Genomic DNA, 25880 nt, shown 5'->3' on the forward strand with positions numbered 1-25880 from the left:
ATAGGACCATGCACTGGGCCACGCACTGGACCATGCACTGGAGCATGCACAGGACCACGCACGGGACCATGCACTGGAGCATGCACAGGACCATGCACAGGACCATGCACTGGACCACACGCAGGACCATGCAATGGACCACGCAAAGGACCATACTCTGGGCCATGCGCTGGACCATGCATAGGACCATGCACTGGAGCACGCATAGGACCATGCACTGGACCATGCCCTGGAGCACGCATAGGACCACCCACTGGACCATGCATAGGACCATGCACTGGACCATGCACTGGAGCACACACAGGGCCATGCACTGGACCACGCACTGGACCATGCATAGGACCATGCACTGGAGCACACATAGGACCATGCACTGGACCACGCACTGGACCATGTACTGGACCATGCATAGGACCATGCACTGGACCACGCATAGGACCATGCACTGGACCACGCACTGGACCATGCATAGGACCATGCACTGGACCACGCACTGGAGCAGAGGTAGCACCAGGCTGACTCTGCTGCCTGGAGGGCCCCCAATAAATGCTTTTGATGGAATGAGTGAGAAGACAGGCAGCTTAGGGAGGGGCAAGGAGCTCCCTTGAAGAGCCATGCAGTGGGAGATAGTAGCGATAGGGGTTAAAGGGAATGGGAGGGATCCCTCCGCACAAATTTGTTCTAGAAATATTTTTATTGGAGGCCTATGGCCCCTGGACTCTGCTCCCGACCTGGCCCTGCCTTGTTGGCCAGGTAAGCAGCCTTGCTGGTTTGGGTGGAGGGTGACCGGGTGTTTGGGGAGCCCAGCGTTCCCTCTCTGGTGTGGGAAAGGGGTGGGTGACCGGCGTGAGCTGTGGTGCCCCAGAGCAGGGAGCGGGCATGGTGCCGGGTCCTCTCTGACACACAGGCAGCCCCGGGCTTCCTGTCTGAGCCCATGGCTTGGCCCCGAGGCCCGGGAAAGGCTGGAAAACAGCAAGCTCTCTGGTGCTCTGCGTGTGGGCCGCAGGTTGTCTCCTCCAGCGGGAGAGTAATTGGCATTTCCTGCCCCCATGTAGCCCTTGGCTCTCTGGGGTCCTGCTCTTGTCTCTGACCCCCTGAGACAGGAACATCCTTTCCCATCAGGGCCCCAAAGATCCTCTATAGCTTCCAGTCACCACATGTCCCCCTTGCCATGGCTTTAACTGCCAGATTGTCCGCTTTTTCTGGCCCCAGGAGAAAATCACCACTAGCTGCCGTTTATTGAGCCAGTTAGGCAGGCCCCAGTGCACATTCTCTCTCTCTTAATCCTCAAGCTCCCTTATGAGGCTGGTACTTTTAGTTCCCCCATTTTACAGATTGATACGAATGATTTTCGCAATTTATGGAGGTCTTTCCGCGTGCCAGGCAATGTCCTGAGCACTTGATGATTGCAGCCGGCTCTGCTCCTGTTCCTGAGGGCCTGCTGCCCCTCCCAGCAGGGGACGGTCACACTCCCCACCCTGATGACGACAGGCATGACTCGTTTCGCCAACGGGACGGGATTGGAAGTGACAGATTTCTGCGTAGAAGCGCTGAGAGCCATTGTGGGTTCGGGTTCTGCCTTTCCTTCCCTCCCTCCCGGCCAGCCCTGCCAGGTCCAGATAGGGGCGGATCCGACATCTCCTTTCCAGCAGAAAGATGTGCAGCCAAACCGCAAAGAACATGTAACAGGGGCAAGAAACAAACCTTTGTTGTTGTAAGCCACGGAGATTTGGGAGTTGCTTGCAGCGTAATCTAGCGAGAGGTGGTGGATACAACATGCATTACCACATTTAATCCTAAAACTAGCCCTGGGGGGGTAGGTATTCATATACCAATTTTCAACATTAATACTATAACCCCACTAAATCCTGGCAAAGGAGTCTCTGTGGCTCCGTCTTCACGTAGAGTCAACTTTAAAGAAACACTGGACAGGAGCCAAACTCATTAAAAGGGAATTTTATTCTTATGTCTTTAGAAGAAAATTTAAGAGGGGGTCCAAATGAAGCTTTTAATTGAATTTCCTCTCCTCTGCCACCTACTTTCCTCTCACCCACAGCTGCTCCCCAGCACGTCACAGACTCCCCCACACCCCTCTCCCCTCCTGGGCTCCACATGGCTCTCTCCTCCTTGCCCTGCCTGCCCTCTAAAGCAGACCAATTTTCTTCCCACTAAAAATGATCTTGGAAGAGCCTTGCTGGGGGACTTGCTATCTACTGTTTTTTAGGAGAGACACTTTTGCACAGCCTGGAAGTGACCCACCCATTGACCCAGGGGCCGGCCCCATCATTTAGGAGAGCCTAGGTGACATGTTTCACGCCAACCCCAGAGAACGAGAGTCCTTTCTTGCTCAAAGGAGAAGGATGGGGAGTACTGGCAGAATTCTCTTTGATGGGCAGGGGGAAGGGCAAAGGCTGTGGCAATCCCAACTTAATAATATTTGCCCTGTTATATTAATGATAATAATAATAATAATAGAGCAGCTAACATTTGAGAGTTTACTAAATCCCAAACACGTGTCCTAAGTGTTTATATGTCCATTGATTTCATTGATTCCGTATTGCAATCCTGTAAGATCACGAAACCCTCATTTTATGGACAAGAGCATCGAAGCAGAGGGACATTGAGAAACTTGCCCCAGGACATAAGCCGAGAAGTGACAGAACTGAGGTTCAGAAGCGATTCTGAACCCTCAGGCTGTGTGGGCAATCCCATGCCATGCTGTGCCCGTGCATTTGGATCACAGTTTATAAGCCTCCAGGGGCTTCCCGGGGCCCTTGCGTCCCGTCCGGCCCTGAGCCTGCCCAGGACATCCTTCTTCCACCAGCTTCGTCCCATCCACTCCACGACTGTTCATGCCCCTCACCTTTCCTTCGGGGTGCCAGCCCCGCAGAAGGATACTTTTTGCCCCCACTCCTGTCCGTTTGCCTGATTAAGGGTGTCAATCCTGCAGCTCCTTTCAGCTTTGGCCTGCCTCCCCTGGGAAGCTCCCCTGGACACGTGCCCCCTTGTTTTCCTTGTCATTGCCCATCTACTGCATCGCTTTCTACTTTCACTCTCGTCCCCAGGGCATAGCACAGGCTGAAGAGCTAGCGTGGCTCAACAAATATGTGTTTAATGAATGGATGATTGATGTTTATTTATTCAATTCATCTGAAACGGATTGTTTGGTGACTGTTATTCTTCGGTGAATATTCCTGGCTCAGGGTTCCAGGCCGCATCTGGATTCGATATCTGTAGTCAGGGGCCAGAAAGCCTGTGATGAGCAACATCTTCCTTCCCGCCTGGCACTTGACTTTTTCATATTTGCCACATGAGATGTTTCACCTTTGGCATCTCCAAAGCAGGCCAATTTTTTCCCATTAAAAAAAAAAATTCTTGAATACCCCTTGTCCGGAGAACTCAATGATATTTTCTTCAAGATAGACACTTGTCACAGTTGTCAGGAAGCCTTCTGTTCATGGCCAGGGATCTGTCATCTCCCAGAAATGATGGGATGAGTCCGAGGTCTGGAGAGTGATCTCTTGGAGTCACAAATTTGTCATGTCACATTCTCTGGACTTCAGGAACCTATGACAGCAACATGGATACTGCTTTCATCAAGGGATGAAAAGAATTCTTGCACAACTCATAGTTAAAAAAGAAAAGCAGCGCAAAGGAAAACTAAGTAACGAAAAATGGCAAGCGTTGGAGGCGTCACCTGGGATCTTTCAGGCTTCCAAGGCCGAGGAAGGAAAGCAGGGGGACACACAGCTTCCCACAGAACCTTGGAATTCTCACGTTCGATGCATCAGAGGAGTGGACCATATTCCCTGTGCCTCCCCAGGGCTCCGGGCACTTGGCACAGAGAGTGGTTGGGTGGGGATGGGTGTGGGAGAGGGAGAGTGGGGAGGGTCTGCAATCCTGCTCCTTTAGGTCATTTCCGTCCCCACCGCTAGATGCTTACTGATAATTCAGACTTGTGCCTCAGCTAATTTATCCCAAGGACAGATTGACAAGGGGGCATGCACAGCTACTCCTGAGAGTGGAGATTCTATCGAGCCCTAGCAGTGTGCTTAGTGGACATATTAGGCTCCAAATCAGTAATTCCTCAGAAATGCAGAATTTCTACAAGGATAAACCAGTATTTATTGTGTGCCAAGCACTGTGCTAGAGACCTTAAATTGGTGGTTCCCAACTGCATCAGAATCACTGGCAGGGCCTGTTAAAACACAGACTGCTGGGCCCTATCCCTGAAGTTTCTGACTCGGTAATTCTGGGGTGGGGCCTGAGAATATGCATTCCAGCAAGTTCCCAGGTGAGGCTGCTGCTGTTGGTCCAGGGACACCACACAATGAGAACCACTGCCTTGTGTGTGTTCTTATTCCACCCTCACAAGAATGGAAACACGTGAAGGTGAAGCACCTAATTCAAGGTTACATCGCCAGCAGCCTCAAGAGTGGGGATTCTAGCCCAGCCTGGGCTCCTTCCAGAGGCTCTTCTCTTTCCCGTAGCTGCTCAGTCTTTCCACCACATTTATCTGCCCTGGGAACTTTGCGCTAACAAACTACAAAACCCAATCCCAAACACATAAAGGACCTGGTCCTCATGTAGCCCACTGCTCCTTCTGTTTCTCTGATAGGACGAGCTAGTGAGATTGAGTGGTATGGCAAGCAAGTAACAATCCATGCCCGCAAATCAAATGCGTGGCCGGGCCAGGGCTTGAGAGTCTGATTTCTGAATGGTGGGGAGGTCCCACGGCCACAGCATATTGTAACCGATGTGCAGAGTGATCAGGACTTCGTTTTGAAAGGGCCCGCGGCGTGGCAGACTGCCATATTGCTCCCGCGTCCCAGCGGCCGTGTCTGCATCGCAGGGAGTGGATGCACAGCCCTTGCGCTGCGGGGGCTGCAGAGGGGCCTCCTGGGAGGCTCTGACATCGTGGAACCTCGCTTAAAGGCTGCTGAATTTATAAACAAGCAGAATGACAGCTGCTAGACAGCTGGGGATCTACAGCCCGAACCAAATGGGCCAGCAGTGACAGATAAGGAGAGTGGATTCTTTTTTAACTTCACAAGGCCGAGAGAAGGGCATTCGACATTTGGCCTTGCAGATGGCTTCTACACAATGCAGACATCATACCGAGAAAAGTTTATGCCTACATATATATCTTCTTGAGTTGCTTTGGAACCCATGGACACATGCCGCATCAGCTGCATCGTCTTCCATTTCTTGAGCAAGGGTTGGCACATCAGCATTGTGCTACTTGTGATGGGGCATTGACCATGAGGATGGGGGTGGGTAAACTCCTCAGTGATTGAGCACCATTGTATACATGAAAAGATGAAAATATTCCTAAAGCACCAGAGGTCTCCCTACCTAGACACACACACACACACACAGAATAATAATAATAATAATAATAATAATAATAATAATAAATCTTCAGAGGGCTTTGGTTCACTTTTTAAAGCAATCAAGAGATTTTTATGATGTTTCCCTTGCAGAGATTTACTTCTCAAAAAATGACAAAGTAAAAATGATAATAACCAAAAAGACAAGCTAAACTTGACGAAGGGAAACAACCAGCATCTTGTTCAGGCATTAAAAATGAAAATAATCATGAAACAGACTCAAATCTTTCAAAGATTGTAGACTGCATAAAAGCTTGAAGAACTCCTTAGAAGAAAAGTCCTCCCAATAGGGTTAAGAGCTCTGCTGAGCTGAGCCAGGAGGATGGAGACATATATACATTTTTTCAGTGGGAGGAGAAAAATGTGCCTTTATTCTGGGTTCCAGCAGAAACCCATTCCCTTGGCTGGTGGCTACCACCCTCTTGGGTCTCCCATGACCTGCTTTTCCTTTAGCCTTCTCTGGGGTGAGCCCTGATGATTCAGGAATACTGATTTCAGCGTCTGTTGCTTTTTATAAAGCCAGTAATGAATAATAGACAGAAGGACAAAATACCATGAGTGTAGATTCGGCACATCTCATATGTAAGCACGTAGAAGGGACTGAGAGTTCTGTCACCGTCCACTTAGCCACGACACGGCTTGCTCCACGATGGTCGTCCCAGATGAAGACTGTCAAGTAGTGGCCGCTTATCTCTTTAAGCACAAACTTGAATTCTCTCTCAGTCATATTGCATGGAAATCTTTCTAAAAGAGACCACACTACTACTCTGCCTTATGTCTCTGTTCCTTATGAACAGAAATTATTTATAGTACAGGGATACCTTCCAGAATTACCCTAAAAAGCCCCAGCTTGTCAATCTTTTTCTTTTCTTTCTCTTCTCTTCTCTTCTCTTCTTTCTTCTCCCTCCCTCTCTCCCCCTCTATTTCTTTCTTTCTTTCTTTCTCTCTCTCTTCCTTCCTCCCTCCCTTCTTTCCTTCTTTCCTTCTTTCCTTCCTTCCTTCCTTCCTACTGCTGTCAAATTTTCCTAAAAGGAGAAACATCTTACCTTTCTTCCCAGTTGCTGTGAGGAGGACTGGGGAGGATGCGTGGCGTGGAGGTGGAATGGTAATATCAGGGTTAGCGATCGTTTGTCATCTCATTTGACACACAGTGTGAGTCAGGCAACTCATACGACTCTTAAAGAAATACCTCAAAAGACACCTTGTTTATGAGGGCTAGCACTTTTAAAAATAATTTTGTTCAGGAATTTGAGAAAGGGGGAAAAAAAAGCATCTTTTTCTGCTTTACGTTTAATTATCTTTAGTCCATCAGATTATTACAGAGGAAGAAGGTGTCCCGAGTAGAGCAGGGGAGAGCTCCTGAGTCGAGCACTGGCTCTCACTCTTCATTCACCTGGAGTTGGGCACCTAGAGGTGGTCTCAGAAGTGGTTCGCTTTAGTTTCTGAGCTGGGAGTGAGGGCCAGGGTGGTGGTGGAGGTGGAGCGGGCCTCAGAGCTGAGAAGGCGGTCATGATGTCTCCCCATGTCTTTCTGGTCAATTCATTTCCCTACAACTCCTTGTAGGCTTCGTTTTCTGATCTTCCCTCTAGTTGTTTGCCAGCTCAGGATTTTAAACCTCAAGCAGTTTTCAATGCTCTAGCCTGAGTTTTAACAACAGCTCTCTGATGTGCTTCTTCCCCAGTGTTATTGTTCCTTACTTGACATTTAAAGCCATTTTCTGTCTTTGTACATGTTGCTAACAGTCCCTTGTGCTGCACAACAGTGATTTCCAAAGTGGCCTCTAAAGATCACACAAGTTCATCCTCAGAATGGGCTGAGGGAAGTGAGTGGGCTTTCCAGAAACGGCAGGCTGCCAGAAACAGGGAAAGGGAAGGTTTTCTCAAAATATTGTAGTCAGGGAAAGATAAAAGATCTAAATTCAAATTACTAGACTCAGAATCACAGAATTTCAGACTACAGAAAGCACGTAGGAAACTCTTGTTTTACAGATGAGAAAACAGAGGTCCAGAGAGTGAAGCTGATTGACCTGTGCGTGGCTGAGGCAGGGATGTAAGCCAAGCGTTCTGATTCTGAGTTTAATGTTCTTTCTGCTACTGCCCTATCTCATTTCCCTTTGATCGCTGGAGTGCTTTCATTTCCAGTGGAATAATTTCTTAATTACTGTGGCCTACCAGTTGGGGCAGAATTAAAAATGTACCAGCATGTTAACATCCATGTCAGAAGCATTTTTAAAAATATAAGGCCTAATCAATGAGGGGTCCTGGGATATTTTTTTCATTTTCACCTCCCATCCCACTGCTATGCAAAGCTTACTAAAATCTAAAAAATGCCGAAAGAACTACTTAACTTTTCACCATGGAAACAATTTGGCAGTTCCAGAATGAGATTTTTTTTCTGTAACATCAAAGAGTATTATAAATCAAAGAAAAAGCACTTTACCTGTTCTCACGTTAGAGGAAATAAAAGGAATGAAAGAAAATGTGTGGTGGGGGTTTGGTCATCATACACTCGCAGCAAGAAGCTCAGGGTCACTGTCCCTTCGTCGTGAAAGAGCACGTTTGAACCTTGAGCCCAGATTACAGGGTGAACCTTGGCTCCTGATCTTACTAACTCATTTCTCCTAAGTTAACTTTTCTTCCACTTACCCCTCTAGTACTAACACAGAACTTTACAACGTACAGATTACAGCAGGAATCTCTCCAGGCATACAGGGACATTCTAACTTCCTAGCAATTGAAGAAAAGCTCAGGCGTCATAAGATCCCTGTGATTGGTCCGGTTTCATTCATTTCTCATAGAACTTACAGCTTCATTCATTCACCTGACCCGTGACAAGTTCATTCCTAATCAGTTTTTCTTTCTCCTAATGTAAAGCTTACTAAGGACGTTGGCTCAAAGTCATGAACTTCTCTGAAAACCAGTCATGCTCTGTAGTTAGGGTTGCCAAATATTTCATGGGCTGTATTTATGCTGAAAAATTATTTCTTCTTGATCTGAAATTCAAATTTCACTGGGTCTCTTGTATTTTAATTTGCCAAACCCAGTAACCCTATTTGAACTGTGGAATAGATACCCTCCTGAGATTTTGTGTTTGGATAAAAATTTTTTAAATGAAATCATACATGAAATATTTTAAGGAGCTAAATGTCTATCTTTTGATAAAGATATGCATAATAAATCTAGATTTTTTTTTATACATCTGGTTTGCCTTAGATGTAGCATACCTGTGTGTGTTTTATAAATTCAGTCTTTAAAAATGTTCATTTTATATGTCAACCATTGCTCACCCTCCCTAAGTTATTATACTCTCTCATAATTTGCAGACTCTAAGGCACAGTTTAGAAGTATATCATTGTCCACTCCCTTATATATGAGCACTGCATCTATAGCATAAAATAGGCTTTATTCATGGGAAGCATCTAAAATAGAAATGTTGCTGTAAAAGTAATTAGATTTGAATTTAAAAGGATCAGTTCCTCTTTAGGGGTGTCCCTAAAAGGCTTAATGAGGGAAATTAGCCACCAATTATACTACCTTATAATTTGCAGACTCCAAGGCACAGTTTAGAAGTATACCATTGTCCCCTTACTTGTGTACCTACATTTCATGGTTTTTGAGTTCTCTTTCAGGGAGAAGACTAGCCTGTTGTGGATTTTGTGAGATTTTTTTGAGCTCTGAGTCATTAACCCAAATGAGTTTCACCAAGGACTTTGGTAACCACAGTAACAACATCTATTACATGTTTACTGTATGCCAATCCATATGTGTTTCCTGTATACATTATTTCTTCCAATCCTGATAATCCAGTGAGCTGGGTCCTATTGTCATCCTCATTTTACAGATGAGGAAACAAAAGGCCCGGTACTTTGCTTCTGGTTTCACAACCGGGAAGTGAAAATGCTAGGATCCAAACCCAGGTCCGACTCCAGCATGCTTTCAGCCGTTGCCCACCCAGAATGTTTCCCTCTGATGGACAAGGTGGGGCTTGTTGTGGGCCTTGTGGAGAATGGCTGGTGTAGAAACTTACTGCAAAGAGGGAGAGTCTAGAGGCCTCCCATAATCAGCAGGCAGAGTCTGCTTTTGTTACACCCGGTGAAGATCTCACAGAGCGTGGAGACAGTTGTCTCTGCTCTCTTAAGAGATGGGTTTGTCCACAGCCTGGAATTTCAAGACTTATCAGAAGAAAATCACAAATTATTTATAAATGCTTTGAAATCATGCTGTCTGTTACTTTTGTGGATAGACATAGGAATCACTGGGGGGTGGGGGGGTACTTGTATGAAGATTCCTGAGCCTACACTTAGAGCTTCTGATTAAGTTCTAACTCAGTGGTTCTGCACAGGATCTGAAAACTAGACTTGTCGCCTACAGTTTTGCAGGAACCTATAGTTCCTTATGGGTGCCGATGGGTACACACTTTGAGAAACCCTGCTTGAGCTCTGTGTTCCTACAGGGCGGGGATGTGTCTCATCTATCTTTGTATCCTCAAACCTAGAACAGGACCAGATACATAGCCAATGCATGCTGACAGGGAATTGAATTACAAGGAATGCAGAAAGGGAAGGGTTTCTGTTGATATTTGGGGCTGCTGGGAATAACCAATTCTAATTCTAACCATGGTTAAAAAGTTTTCTTCCAGCTTTTATAAGTGCAAAGTGTTGACTTTGATCTCCAGGGTCTCCATCTCCAGTGGGTGGTGGCAGGGGCAGGGGAGATGGTGCCGAGGAGCATATATTTATATTTATGTACAGCGAAATCCTTATTATGCTTTATCAGCGAAACCAGGGCACATACTTGTTAGTATGTGAATATGCATCTGTGCCTTCCTCCCTTCCACAGCTGACACTGGAGATTAGATTCAAGCTTTAAACTTGTAAAAAGCCTTAGAGGGAAACCCTTAATGAGGAACTGATCCTTTTAAACTCAAGTCTAATTACTTTTACAGCAACATTTCTATTTCGGATCTTCCCATGAATAAACTCTCCTTTATGCCATTGATGCAGTGCTCGTCCCTCAATCTCTGCAAAAAGAACACCCAACAGGTGGCCTGACCAAAAGATCCCAATGAGAAAGCCAATGATTCTTTTCTGCTTGAGCAGCGGCCTTAATTTCAAAGCCCACCAGGAGAGAAAAACTTGGATCCCATGTTTACAAGCCCTTGAAAATGTTTCTATATTTTCTCTGCTATTTAGACACTTGCTTCTACTCCTGGAGACTGACATGCAACCCAAGGCCATGAGCCTTTCAGCATGGTCTCTTACGGGACAAAGACAATTGGAAGGGTGATTGTGTGCATTTTAGTCACATGGATATCTGCCTTCTCAATGTCCAACTTTTGATGGAAGCCACATGGAGGCACTCTGGCAATTGCCTTTTTATAAATTAGACTTGGGGATGTAACTCTAAGGAAATACTTTGTAGATTGTCCCTTTACCATAGTGTAAAAAGACTAAAAAGCATCCTAGGTTGGTATAGGAGAAATTAAATCTTAATTTATTTCCACAAATACCCACTGCAACACTATTTTATTTTATTGTTTTTCTTCAGACAGCACATTTTTGGCTAGAGATAGCAAGGCAAAATGCGAAGAATACTAGATTAGGAATTAGGAGGCTTTCACTAATTTACCAAGCTCACCTGAGCTTCATATTGAAAATGCCTCCATGACCTGCAAAGCCTTCTATGAATGTAAGGTGTTAACATTATGGTGTCCACTCACCAAATAAGTGTGGGTAAAAGAGTATAAGGCTGATGTGTGGGTGGGTAGATGTGGCATGAATTAATTCCTTTTACCATGGGAAGAGACTATGCACACTGTACTCCCACCAGCCCCCTGGGGTAGGCAAGGACTGTTGTCATGACCATCCTTTGTACTGGGTTCTGAAGAATGCGTGGCCAGAAACCTTCAGCTACGAAGATGACCATAGGGAAAGAGCACAGGCTGCGAGCTAAACTAGAGGCCCAAATAAAACAGATACCAGATCTGCCCTGGGTGGCTGTGGACAAGTCACTTAATCTCTTCAAATTCCCATTTCCTCGTCTGCAAGAGCCTTCCTGCAGGACACCTGGTGCTAGAAAAGACCTAGCACACTGTAGGTGCTCATCAAGTCAGAGTTAGTATTAAATTACTAGCAGTGGTTCTTTGGTGTCAGGCTTTAGCTTGAGGTTTTTGATGCCACAGTCTTTGTCCAATAATTCCGGTGAGTATTTAGTTACGTTAAGTCAAACTCTTTTTAATGCCTCTCCAGTAGCTCTTCTGTGCTGTGAACATGGTCCACTTGGACCCTAAGATCTTTTTCCCATTTTTAGCATCCAGATAGTTCTCATCAGTATTGGTGAACAGTTGTTAAGATGGATGAAGAGAAATGGGAGAAAGGCCAATCAAATCATTAAATCCTTAAAAATTGAGGAACTAGAATCTCTGAGGCAGTATGGGCCCTGGTGTCAGACCACCCAGGTTCACACGGAGGCATCATCTGTTACTTGCTTGGTGACCCTGGGCAAGTGGCACGACTTCCTTAAGATCTGCTCATTCATAAAATGGACATAATAATAATGCTTATATAGGACACATAGGGGATACTCAGAATGATTATAAGAATTAAATGGAAAGACCTGTGCAAAGTGCTTAGCATAGTGCTTGGTATACAGCTATCCTTTGATAAATGTGAGCCAATATGAGAAAAGTGTAAAAAAGCTGTAGGTAAAAGCTTAAAAGTGGTTCAGAGTCTATCTCCAAGTATATTATGCAAAATGTAGAGTGTGATAGAAAACAAGAATAAATTGTAGCAAGACAAATTTAGATCATCATTAAGAATAACATGACTCCAAGGGTGATTAAACACTTGGATAGAATTTTATCCCGCTTCCGATGTCTTATAGTTTTCTCCTTCCAGTTCTTAGCTTTTCTGGAGCTGCATATTAATAGAATAGCAACCAAAACAAAGCTTTTAAAAATATAGTTAGAAACATTTGCTCCAAATACAACTCATAGCAAATAAAATTATAGTCAATAATACTGTAATTATAGAACTTAAAAGTGCTCCTGCAGCTTAAACCAGATTCCGAAGCTTCCACAGAGAATGGCTGGGATCAAGAGATGATCAGCAGACGACATTACAGACAAAGTATAAGTACTAGGCAATTAGATACAGAGGTATAAGCCAAGAAGAACAATCAAACTGGAAAGAGGTTATCAAGGGGACAGGGAAGATGGGAGCACTGGTTATGTACCCAGTAGCTGGCAGAGAGAGTATACTGGGCTTCTTACATTTGCTGCTTGTTTATTCTTCCTAATAATATATTATCCCCAGAAAACTGAAGTTCAGAGAGGACGTTAAATAATGTTCCCCAGTGGCAGAGTTAAATAGTGGTGGGGGCAGTGTTCAAATGCAGGTCCCCTGGATGCCACATCGTCATGCATGTAAGGTACAAGAATATAGAGCTACGTTGGTGAAGGACTATAAGTGGTATCCAAAGGAGGGATGAAGGAGCTCGGTGAGGGAATCTAAGATGGGCTTTCTGGAGGAGCTGGGAGCTGAGCAGGGTTCTGATGATGGGGTGTCCATTCTTTGCAGGCAAGAGAAACCTACTTGGGGCCCCTTAATTAATTAATTGGAAAGATACTGGTGGCTCACAGAACTGAAGCAAAAGCTGAGGAGAAAGAGGGCTAAGGCAGAGGTTCTTAGTGGGAAATGAAGAAGTTAGGAAATAAAAGGTGGCCACATTCCCTCTCAGCTATATTGTCAATTCCACCGTTTTTAGTTTTCAAATTTCCTGATTAAAAAAAACTCTGGTAACAGAATCATTCCAACAATTCCCTCATGTTGTCTTAGGCCAGCCTTATAACTTCCTTTCCAGTCAAACCTGTGGCCTTCTGAGATGCCTACTGGCTAATTTGAAACATGGACGGTGAGTTTTCTCCCGACTGGCATATAGGGTGAAACAGTGGGCAGTGACGTTGGGGGCAATGGGGGCGGGGGGACAGGGCATGTATGGAGTTTAGGTTTGAGACAGAAGGCAATGTGGGGCTACTGACAGGTGAGTCCATTGGATTTGGGGTGAAAGGTCATCCCCAGTGTTGATGAGGAACATTTTCTATGGAGGGATGAGGGAGATGGGAATGCATCCTTTGGGTTATTAATTATAGCTACAGTTCTGAACTCTGGTTCTCCCCTGCTTCGTGCTGATTTGAGAGAATTGTAGCCCAGCTGTCTGGTCGATCTGGCTCCTGGGGCTGTAGAAGGCACAGTTTCACTCGGGAGAGTGGGTGGCCGGTGTGGTCACTGACAGCATCTTTAATGTATCTGTTCCACTCGGTGCTGAATGACAGTGAGCAGGAGCTGGGAGGTGCTTGGCCAGTCTCAGGGTGAGGAAGGTGGTGGCTGGGAGAAGAGATAGCAAACCTTGTGTTTGAGCAACAGCAGGTGCACCTGGGCTAGGCTCTCAGGTACCTGTCTGCAGTCAAGCTGGTCTTGTCTAGACGAGCAGCAGGGAGTGGTGCTGGTGAGGCTGGCAGGGGGATGATGCTTCTCTGTGATGAGGCACAGGGACACCTTCCTTGATGAGCAGCCTTGCATGCAGAGGCAGCTGAAGGTGTGTCTTGAGAGGTCGCAGTCGTTAATCTGCCATATTGTTGGAACTTCCCCCACTGATTCTGTTAGGAAGAAATCCCCATGTTACTATCTCACCCACTAGTTCTCAAGCCTGAATCTTCATCAAAATCACCCTGAAGTAGTGTTAAAACATAGTTTGCTGGGGCCCCACCCCCAGAATTTCTGATTTAGTGAGTCTAGCATAGGGCCTGAGAATGTGCATTTCTAACAAGCTCCCAGATGGTGTTGATGCCGTTGGTCCATCGATCACATTTGGAGATCACTGCTCTAGAACTCGTTTTCTCAAGTGCCCAGGGAGCATTCTTGCATTTTTCTGGGGTCAAGAAGACATTGAACCTGGTGAGCAACCCAGAAGACAAATCCTATTAAAGATCCCAAAGTCAGCCACTGAGGGATGCTGGGGAAGTGGGGCAGAGGGTAAGCCTTTAGGCCTACAATTTGCCTGGGGCAGAATATATAACATTTGTTAGTTTCTTATTAAAGCTGCCCTCTGCTATGCTGTGACAAGGTGATTTCTTTTTTTGTATGTCATGTGGGAGATTTCCCTTGGTTTCTGGGAGAGACCTTGCACTAAGAAAAGAAGATATGACAGCAGAGAAATCTGCCTTTCATATCCACCCACTGCACTGAGACAGTATAAGTATTTTTAGAAAATGAGGGGCTATTTGCATAGCATCTACAAGGTGCTGGGCACTGTGATAAGTACTTTGCACACATTGCTTATTGCAATTTAAAAAAATCTGCAAGGTCTCTACTAATTGCATTTTATAAATGAGTCAACTGAGGTTCAGCAGCATTAAGAAACATACCCAGAAAAAAAAAGGAAAAAAGAAAAAAGAAACATACCCAGAATCACAAAGCTAGAAATGGGCAGAGGCAGGACTTAAAAATATGTATCACTCTTATTCCAAATCTGTGTTCTCTTGATTTACCATTGGAAATGCAGAGATCTCTATAAAAACGTGCAGTTTGAAAAAATGAAAGAGTGCTTCTTTAAGTTAAAAACAAGGTCACATGGTCAGGACCGAGGAGGTATAGGCAGGAATGAATGGGAATTCGACATAAAGGGAGAAAGAACATAAAGCATGCCTAATCAGGACATCTAGAGATGTTTACATTGTTCCCACTGGTTATTTTAATGCTTCTTCTTTCTCTCCTCTGCCCACTTTGGTGGCTTTCCTCAGGTAAGTAGGAGTTTAAGGAAACTGAAATAAGATGCAGGGGGCAGACCTGGGGAATCTTCTGTGCAAAGTGCCTGGAGCAGTACCTGACACACAGGCGTTGCTCAGTGTTAGCTGTCACCCTCATCACTGTGTGCCCGCGTGCAGGGAGGGCAAGGATGGGACTTAGGTGGGCACCGCCAGCAGCCGCTGGAATCGAAGAGGAGACAATATATGGCAACGAACAGATTGCTTTAGTCCTGGAAATTACCTGAAAATTCTGGGTTCTGACTTAGAAGGTAAATATGACCTTACTGAAGGAAGTAAGTTGGAGGAATTAGGATCGGGGTGGCAGGAAAGGAGTGGATGTCTGCAAGAGAAAAACGTGGATCCGTGAGGATCGCGTGGGGAGCTCTCCTTGTCAGCCAGGAAGGTAATTCGGAATTTGGGGGTCATCGGACTGCAATATAAACTATCTGATTAGAAGTCTGGCCCTGTACCTGTCAGAGGAACTCTGGGCGGTGTGTTAAGTGTTCCTGGCCCTAAGGCAGCTCTTGGGAAGAAAGACTTGGCAGGAAAGCCAGAGGGCGAGAAAGCCACCAGGTGAGCAAGAAGCCAGGTGATTGCACGTGGCGTAAAGTGGGGCGATGACTACACCTGTGGGCCAAAGGTAACGAGATGGCAGGACATTTGTGCACGGAGATCCAGGAGGAGCCCCGAGGAGGTAAGGGAAGAGGCGGCCGGCTGTGTAAATGGAAGGGGTCAGAACAGAGAGGGCTGTGGCCGCACACCCAGGGACGACCGATAGAGGAGCTGAGGGGGCAGCGGGGCGGGCCGGGTCAGAGCAGCCAAAGCAAGGCGGTGGCAAACTGATTTCCGCCCGGCCAAGGAAGAAAGGCCAGGCAAGAGGCTGCGCTTCTTTTCCTGGGAGGCTGAAGGGAGCCGAGGACAGGGACGTGCCAACTGCAGCACAGCTGGGGAGGTAAACAACTGGCCAGATGTTTTAGAGACAACCTGCGCGGCAACCCGACCATATGGCAGGTATCAGGACTGGTGCACAAGCAGGGGCCAATCCCGGGCGCTCACGCTGGTGTTCGTGAGCCGGGGCGCGCTCTGCGCCGTGCGTGCGTGCCAACGTGTGCGACGCACGGAGGCGCAGGACGCAGGACGTGAAAGCCCAACGTGGCTCCTGTTTCCGGAGAGTGAAGTAGAGAGCCTGGTGACAAAACTGGAGCCTGGCAGAGAGGTGAGAGAGGGAGTTCGCAGGAGCCAGTCGGAACCCGAAGCTCGATGTTCCGTGCTGTGATTGATGAGTTGTGGTTCAAGGGTGGAGCCATTTTAGAACGTCCTGTTTCTGTCAGCTCGCGGAGCCGGAGGCATTAACAGCCTGGTGATGGGGCCTCCGGTTAACTCTTTTGGAAGACTGGCCCTTTCAGCCCGTTTCAGCATTCTGTGACGGTGGGGCGGAGAATTCTTGGCACGACTCACAGAGGTCCAGCTCGTTAACAGCCTCTCATTTCCTGCTCCTCCAAGAGACTTAGCCACGGGGGTTTTCAGTCCGAAAGCGGCGGCCTTGAAGGCTGTGGAGGGCAGTTGCTGGCGAAGAAGCTAGCTGCCGCCCTGGGCCCTGAGCCCACCGCGGCCTGGAGATGGGGTGCGTTCTGGCCAGCAGTGGCAGGTTCAGGGCCCTCTGCGGCCATCCCTATGGTTCTGTCCAATCTCAATCGAGTGAACTTCCCTCCTTCCTCCAAAGTGTGAACTCAGGAATGAGAATCAACATCGGAGGAAAGTAAAATAAAAGAGCTAGCAAGTTAACACCAACAGAAATTTTAGCTCACAAAATCAAGACTCGGGTGGTGCAAGATGCCCTCAATTACTGGCGAGTCCAGTCCTAACTGAGCAAGTTTCTAGAATAGACATTAGTAATGGGAGAAGAAGGGAATGAGGGAGGGGGAAAAAGTGTCTGGAATGTGAGAGCACAGTGGAGGGCGGCTGAGGTGGACTGGGAGAAACAGGAAGTGTGAGCCGATGGCCAGAGGTGAGGGCCGGTGACCCGCGCGCCTGTGCAGGGGCCACCTGGGTGACAGAGGAGGCCAGTGTCCTGTGGCCAGGCTGGGTAGGGGAGTGAGGACTGGAGGTAGGCGGGGTGCGGAGGTGTGGTGGTTAGAGCGCCACTTAGAAGTGGATTATTAACAGGGACCCAGAGCTTGTGTTGGGGAGTTGGGGGAGGGCTGCACTTTCCTTGGGAATTGGGAAAGAGGCAGAGGACACAGGGCTCAGGAGAGCTGCTGGACATTAAGAAGACCGAGGAGATCTTGCTGAAATAGAACCACTGGGTCCGCATCTAAACTTTCTTGCAGGATGAGTAGAAAATATGGCTTGAGGGGCCTTTGCCTAGAGAAGACCCATGATAGTTTCTTCTCCCCTTCCCCTTTCCCCCCTCATTCTCACTTTCAAGATTGAGAAAATGCTTTGCCAGCAAATCTGACACTGTCTGGTTCCTTCACCTCCATATAATGTTACCTTTTGTGTCACTGTGGGCATCTTGCAAACAAGTTCGATGACTGGGGATTCCAGCTGCCTCTTTCCCCAGTGACTCGCTCAGCAATGATTTCTCCTGTCTGTATTCTGTGCTCTTCCCAAACTCATCAGCAGCACTGAGGCTAGGGGCCATTTGCAATTAAGTGGGGTCAATGTTTATTAGCTCCAGGCAAAGGTGTTAGGTTAGCCCTCCGGGTGTGTTAGGGGAAGAGCAAAGGATGGAGACTTAATTAGGCTCATTTGATGAATTCCTTTTAAGTTTTGCATTCTCTCCAACTATATGTTTGTTCCACAAACACGCACTGAACGTCAGTTTTGTGCAATGTATCGTCCTGGGTTCTTGGGCTTGCAAAGACGAAAGCCACCCCGGTAGCTCCGTTCTTTTCTCTTTGCCGCTGGGTTTCCAGGGAGCATCTGGGGAGCTTAACATCTAGGAATGGACAATAAGGCATTTTCCTGAATAATCATAGCCTAAAGCAGAATGGGGTAAGTACACTAAGAGGTGTCTCGATTTAAATGCTTGGGAGTTCATAGGAGGAGAGATTTAGCATGCATGTTGAAATTGTATTCAAGTACAAGTTGTACTGGGAGGAAATAAATAACCTATTCACTTCATAGTAATATAATAAATAAAATATTATTGACATAGTTGGCAATACTATTTAGGTGTTGCGAAAAAGTCTGATGTATAAATAATGGGGTGTTTGTGGAACCACAGGATCTAGGATGTTAGCAGTACTGCAGGCAAGCTTGAAAGACATTCAGTTCAATCTCCTTATTTTGTGGATTTACAAACAGATGTCCAGATAGGTTAAGTCAATTGCTCAAGATCAGAGAGCTCGTTTTCGGCCAAGGCAGGAGAAGAGGCCAGGGCTCGCTCGCTGTTCACACTGGGGTGGTGACATCAGCCACGGTCCTGCCTCGGCTGAATGACTGCCCTAAAAAAACCCTCGTCCCATTTGGGAGATTTATATCCTGATCCCAGCTTTCTTACCAGAATGCCAATAAAGCTTTTTGTCTTGTTACAGAATGCAATGAATGGGACAGTTCTTTGCTGAGGACTCATGGGCCGGAGTATGAGTTGCTTCTCTAATTATGTTCAAGAAAATGTTGAGAAGTTTCAAGGAGAGCTCTGACTGCCTTGGCCCCCCTCTCTTCCCATCCTGTCTCCCCTCTACGGCATGCCCAGCCCCTGCCCCACCTTCTCAGGGATCTGCTGCCCCACTCTGCAGCTGTGTGTCCCCTACTCACGCGACCCAAGAAGGGAAAGTCAGCCAGTCCGGCTTGTTCTGTCTCTGTCCATCTCTGTGTCTGTTGGCCAGTCTGCCTGTTAGTCCCTCTCTATCTGTTGGTCAGTCTCTCCTTCCATTTGTCTTCCTGTCTGTCCTTCTTTCTCAGTTCTTCTCTCTCACTCTTAAGAAATGCGTGATTTTCCTCTCATCACATTTGTACTACTCTCCTAGCTTAATTTCCAGTTTTGACTCTCTCATAACAAAAGTTAGCCTTGGCCCCAACTCTGCATCCTGCCTGCGTTGCAGAGTCTGTCTGACTCCCTGTTTCTGGCTCAGTCTTGCCACAGACCCCGGCTCCTATCCCCCTGCACCACATCCGATCGGCTCCGTCCAGCTCTTCTCCCCCGGCTGGGCAGCAGGCTCTTTCTTTTGGACCAGTTGTACCAGACCAGAGTTCTTTATACAAAGCATGGCCATCTGCAGTTGTCCTTAAAATGTGATTTATGAGGGATGTGCATGGCTCCGCGTCTCTGGGATCCACTCGGTCACTTCATTAGGACTCTGCCTGGCAAATTGCCCCTTCTTCCATGATGCCAGCCGTGAGTGACTGTGCCCTCCTCTCATCCCGGCTCATTGGTTGTGATGCTCCTGTGGCACTTCTTCAGCTCTGCCTTGGGCCACAGCGAGGTCTGCCAATTCCTTTCTGGCGCTAGAATGGAAGTGACCGCAGGCTAGGAACCCTGTCTTGAGCATCTTAATCAGGCTCTGCACACTGTCTTGCACACAGACAGCTCTGAAGAAAAGGCAGATTCTGGCCTTGTTTCAGTTGGGCAAATCTGAAAAACTTGCAGGATTCCTTTTGGGGGTAAAAATCTACTTGGAGGAATAGGGCAAGGGTACATGCAAAGGGTATCGTCATAAAATCACATAGGAGCAGCCATGACACCACCACCACTGCCATCATTTATAGAACCTTTTTGCCAGCCACTATTCTAAAGCGCTAAATATACTTTGTCTCCTTTAATCCTATCAACAAGCCTTATCTACTCTCTCCTTTTCACAGATAAAGAAACGGAGCCTCAGAGATCGAGAAAGTTACCCATGTTCACAGACCCGGTAAGTGGAAGAGCTGGGTTTTCAACCGAAGGGTGTCAAATGCCAAATCTGATCTACATTGTGGGCAGGCATTGGTAGAATGATGGAGTGATCTTCCTAACCTCTCACTCAACCAACATATAAGAGCTCAAGGTCTCTTGGGCAGCCATTTTGTTTCTAAATCTCTGTTTATTTTCCTCCTTGGTCTACTCCGTGGCATTACCACACAGCTGGTAGTACGCGTTTCTTTTTCCTTCCAGATTTAACATACAAAACACGTCATTAATTGCTCCACTTCTAAAGCTTATGTCATACTCTTTGATCCCTGGCATCAGGATTGTTGTTAAAACGTCTCTTGGACTCGTTCCCCATGACATTCTAGTCGGGGTTCTTGCAGCATAATTCCACTTGCTGATGTTTTCCCTTGCATTTCATTTTGGATGATGAATGGTCCCCCGATGCTCCTAGAATCTGCCTTCTCGCCCTTGGGCACTGACTGTGTGGGTCTTCTTTTTCCCTTCTAAAGGCCCTGCTTGCCTTCTGGAATGGTTGGGGCTCAGGAGCGCTTGCAGGCAAAGCACTTCTGGACGTTTCGGTTTGCCTCCACCCCATGGCCCCTTCTCGTCTTCTTCACTCTGGCTCCTCCATTCTGCCCCCTCGCAGCCTCTGCTTTGCAGAATGGGCCCCATTCTCCAGCCTGTTGTCGGGACCCATGACACCTTGCCCAGTCTCTCATCCGTCCTTTTGAGGCTTCCTCTGAAGTTTCCATCACTTGACCCGTTCACATAATCTCTTCCTTGTCTCTCGTCATGGCTGAGGCAGTTCCTCAGATCTGTTTTCCTCAGGCCTTTGGGAAAGGGCTGTCCATTTCAGTCAACGTGCTTTTATTTAGCCTCTTCTGTATGCTGTGGTGTGTGGTTAGAGGGATGGATAACAGAGTCCTAGAATTCTTTTTTTTTTTTTAAAGATTTTATTATTTTTATTATTTATTTGACAGAGAGAGAGAGACAGCAAGAGAAGGAACACAAGCAGGGGGAAGTGGGAGAGGGATTAGCAGGCTTCCCGCTGATCAGGGAACCCCCCGATGATGATGCGGGGCTCCATCCCAGGACCTTGGGCTCATGACCTGAGCCGAATGCAGACGTTTAATGATTGAGCCACCCAGGCGCCCCAGAGTCCTATAATTCTTAAAAATACAAATAGACTTTGTTGTTTAGAGCAGTTTTAGGTTCACGGCAGAATTCCCGTATATCCCCAGACTGCACCCATGCACAGCTTCCCCACCCTCACTATCCCCCATCAGAGTAGCACATTTGTTATAATTGATGAACCTAGATGGACACTCCATAATCCCCCGAAGGCCGCAGTTTGCATTAGGATTCACTCTTGGTGGTGTACATTCTATGGGTTTGGGCAAATATATAATGACATGTATCCACCATTGCAGTACCATTCAGAATAGTCTGACTGCCTTAAAAATCCTCTGCATCTCAGAGGAGGCTGGAACACAAATAATCACAAAACAATTTGGACAGTGTTGGAGTAGAGATATGAAAAGAGAGTGTCCAAGCACAAAGGAGGGGTAGCTAATGCACAGAAGTTTTTTTGGCGGGGGGGCAGGTAAAAAATTTGAGTTCTATATATTTGCAGAGGATAAGAGTCTTGTGAGGCATATGAGGCCAAGGGGCCACCCTGAGCAGGGGCACACAGGCGTGTTTGAGGGAATACACAATGTGGTATATTGGGGGTAGTTAAGAGAGAGAACTCTACAGTCCCATAGATGGAAATGGGATTCTGACCTCATCATCATGCTTCCTGTGTGATCTTGGTCACATGACTGAGCCTCTGTAAACCTCAGTCTCCTCATTTGTAAAATGGGGAGGATAATAGTACTTGTTCGTAGAACTGCTCTGGGGGTTCAGTGGATGCATTTAATTAGCCCAGTGCCTGGCCTCCGTGTGTGGATCTGAACGTCAGCCAGTGGTGTCGAAGCAGAGAGGATGCTGGGAATGGTCCTCAAAAGGCAGACTGTAAAGGCCCTCGCTCCACACGAAGGAGTTTGAACTCCTCCTCTAAGTCAGTGACTTTCACTGTTGAGGGCACATGAGAATCACCCGAGACTTTGTTAAAAGGCAGATTTCTTAGTTCTTTCTCCAGAAATTCTCTTTCAGTTGGTCTTGGCTGGGCCCAGGGATCTGCACTTTTAATGGCTCTGATGTGAGGGGTCCAGATCACACTTTGGACTAGGTCACTGGGAGATCAGAAGCTTCTTGTAATATCTTTACAAAACGAATCAAGAGTTGACAGATGCAGAGACTGCAGAGAGAGGTTTAGGACTTCCTTAAGGTTGGGCAGCAAATCGGTCCGTGGAGCTGGAGCCAAATCCTGGGCAGGCTTCTGGACTCTGAGCCCGGGCTCTTTCTGCTTTATTCTGACACCAGCCACCCAGTGCCGAATGAAAGCCCAACCAAACCCCTGGCCGCTACTGGGCTTACGGGGCTGGATGGAACAGCGCGTGTGCTCTGGCAGGCTGGGATTCAATGAGGGGCCTGTGCTGTCACTCAGCACGTGTGAGCTGCACACATGCAGTCAGCACTGCCCTCCCCGCTCCCCGCCCTGCCGACTACTCTACGGATTCAGAGTAAATATGTTTATAAATGTCCACGTCCTGGAACCGGGCTCCTTGTAGCTCTGACAGCACAGATTCTCAGAAAGGTGAGACCAGGCACCCCTTTGGGAGAGGGCTTTTTGCAAAAGAGCATGAAGTCCTCAGGGGGTCTCACCAGAGGCTTCATTCTGGGTGTTGGGGGTGCTCTCCTGTCTGCTTGGCTTCCAGGGAGGACTGTATTTTATTTCCTTGTGTCCTGCTTGCCCTCTCCTGGTTCCTAGGGCTGTAAGAAATTGTCTCCACCTCTTACTGGAGGGGCCCCTTGCCTTTTGGTGGCCAGGACTAGTTCTTTGAGCTACCTGGACAGCTTTCATTATCACCAAGCTTACAAAGAGAACACTTCCCCTGCCCCCTTCTTCTCCAAGAGGATCCTGAAACCATTAATTGAGGTCGGTAGGCCCCTGGTCACAAAAAGCTGTCAGTAAATTCTGCATTAGGAGTCCCTGCTCTGGTTTCCAGTTTGTTCTTAAATCCTCCAAATCAGCCAGCCCCTCCTCAAATACAAAAGCTTTGAGTGCTTGAGTAGCCAGGACCTCTTTTTAACTTTTGGCTTTTCCTGGCAAAAATATTTGAGAGCAAATTTATGGGATTGGCTGGATGCTCCCTCTGCACCCTCCCCACCGGTGCCTTTTTTAGTGGGGGGTGGGGGTGGGGGAAGGGGTGAAACCCCATATGAAGTGGCCACAATGGAGCCGAGAAAGGACCAGCTGCATTGGCCCCAAGTCATGGACAGAGCTTATAAACTAAGTGCTGAGGCAACTGTGAAGGCCATGGCCTCAGAGAGCTGTTGATGCTGAGTCTGGGGCTGACGCGGGCCCTTGTTGGGGCCAGTTACCATGGCCAGCTTTAAGCTTCCTGTATGCTCAAGGCTTCACAGAAATGGTACATAAAGTTTCCCAATCCCACTGTGGCTACAAAAGCAGAGGCATTTCTGCACTTTTCCAGAGGGACTTGAGAGAGCCAGGGGGCCCGGAGGTCTCCCTCTCTGTCCACTTTGATGGTGACCGGAGCGCCCCAGCAGTCAGTGACCCTCCTGCACCTCACTCCCTGCTGCCAAATCATTTCTGCTCTCAGGCTGACGCTAAACAAAACAACCTGGTGCTTTAGATGCATTATCTCAAATCATAACCGGCTGGGGAGCTGCTCCCCCATCCCCATTTTACATACAAAGGCTAAACAAGTGACCAGAGCAACTGCACAGCTGGGCTTCACCTGCAGGTTGGCGTGAGTCCTGCGCTGGTGCTGTTCCTGCGCCCAAGATCCCATGTTGTGTTGTGTCCCCTGGAGTGAGAGTCAGGTCATTATCCTGGGTGACAAGGAGGTTGCTTGGTAACCTAAACCAGTGGAAAAGCATGAACTGCAGCTTGACAGATTACTCAGGATAAATTGGTCCCAGTCCTGGGCATGTGCCGTTCTGGACATTCCCAGAACTCATGGAATTACTTGGAAAGAAGGCGGTCATAGGGAATTAGAGCCAAAAGAGAGAGAACGTGCTGGAACTATATGTTGACAAGAGTTTGTCTAATTAAATATGTAGGTTTTAAATTACACTTGCCTCGTGATTTCATGCCTGCTGGTGCCGCCGCCCGAGGCTTCAGTGCCGGCAGCTCAGCTTCCCCAGCTGTTCACATGCCAGGAAGGGCAGTATCTGGGGGCACTTGCCAGGGGCCAGGGCACTCGGGACCAGAGTGAACTTACCTTCAATGATCGAGCAAGTGGGACTTGGAGGCAACGTTATTATTATCATAGGTTCCACTTTTGAGTCGTATTTTGATAGCTGTGATTCCTGGAGAACACCCATAGTATCATCCTCCCCAGATATCTTCAAGTACGTGCTCCACGCTGTCCATGTTGTGAGTGGGATTACGGAGTGGGCACTGATTAGATCTGCAGGCTCTAAACCTGATGTGTAGCAGAATCCCTGGGAGAACAAACAAACAGAAACAAACAAACCCTGAACAATCCAGGAACAGACAGAGTCTCAAGTCTTGCCAAGCCCCGAGATGGATTTGGTAGAAAAATTATGATTTTGAAACCCAGCCAGGTAATCATTCTGGCACATAGCCAGGTTTGCGAGATCTTGAATGAACTGTCTTGGGCAAACAAAGGAATTCTAGTTTTTTATTTGCCAGCTTTTTTTATTTCCCATCTTTGAAATGAAAAGGTAACCTTAACCAAACTTCTAGAGTCAAGGTGATTGCAGAACGACATCATATTTCGGTTGGAAACTTGGAACATGAGGACCTTGAAGAGAACAAGAGAATAAGCGTTTTCGTAATCATGATGCTGTTTGGGTTGAAAGTAGGAGGTCTCAGTAATAATAATAGCTGGCTGGGAACATGGGTGGGTCCCTTCACCTTTCCCCACCTACAAAATGAAGGGCTCATCCTGTGTGATTTCCGAGTTCCCTGCTAGGTCGAAAATTCTGTGACGAGAACCTCCACACTCTGGAATATCCTTTTATGTCCAGTGTTTTAAATCAGATTATCAGATATTTATTGAACACTCACTATGTGTCCAGGAACTGAAATTCTTTGAAAAATTGGTTCTGGGGTTTAAAAAAAAAAAAAGGCGGGGGAGGGGGAGCAAGGGAGGGACAGAGACTAGCGAAGAGAGATAGATGGAGCTCAGTGACTAAGAATTTCTGACCTTTAATACTGCTTCACTTTCTTGCTTAGGGCCATTTTGTGTGGTTCAAGTGCAGGTTGCGCTGAGACAATGGACTGAAAGCAGCAAACAAATGTAAAGTGAGCAATGGTAACTGTGTTGCTCAGCCCTTTGGATGGCAAATATTGCTAGGTGATAAAAAGCACTAATGCATCAGGTGCTAATCTGGTGCTAAAATGCTGCTTCAGGAAAAACGCATTCCCAGAAAGGAAATACTGGCGATTTGACTGACAAGAACAGCTGGAGGCCCCTCTATTCGTCCAGATAGGAAGCAGGAAAAAATAAAAAAGAAGTCGTATGTTATACGGAAGAAACTGGTGTGGCCTGTGTCTCTTGAATGTTCTTGTTGCTGAAGGTTTTTGAAGGTGTTGATTATATTATCTCTCAGCTGCCTTCAGGGCTCAGATTCTGGGTGTTATGAACCGTGAAAGTCTCAGGGCACTCAGTGCAGTGGTCCAAGGTGGGGCTTTTCAAATGGCTTTCAGAGTTTCACAGAAGTGCTGAAGGTGGGGA

General features: G+C 47.1%; 1 protein-coding gene across 3 annotated transcripts in view; it reads left to right on the plus strand.

Moving 5' to 3' along the window:
* LOC118549992 (uncharacterized) overlaps window positions 1-25880 on the plus strand; it is a 228818-nt gene that overhangs the window by 113743 nt on the left and 89195 nt on the right. For all 3 annotated transcript variants that reach the window (XR_013447005.1, XM_078070416.1, XM_078070417.1), the window contains one exon: window positions 20001-20053. Coding sequence is in view for 2 of the 3 variants with exons in the window: in XM_078070416.1 (XP_077926542.1) it covers window positions 20001-20053 (53 nt within the window). In the remaining variant the exon portion in view is untranslated. The remainder of the gene's footprint in view (window positions 1-20000; window positions 20054-25880) is intronic.

This window comes from Halichoerus grypus, chromosome 4 (assembly GCF_964656455.1).
Source record: "Halichoerus grypus chromosome 4, mHalGry1.hap1.1, whole genome shotgun sequence".
Classification (NCBI taxonomy): Eukaryota; Metazoa; Chordata; class Mammalia; order Carnivora; family Phocidae; genus Halichoerus; species Halichoerus grypus.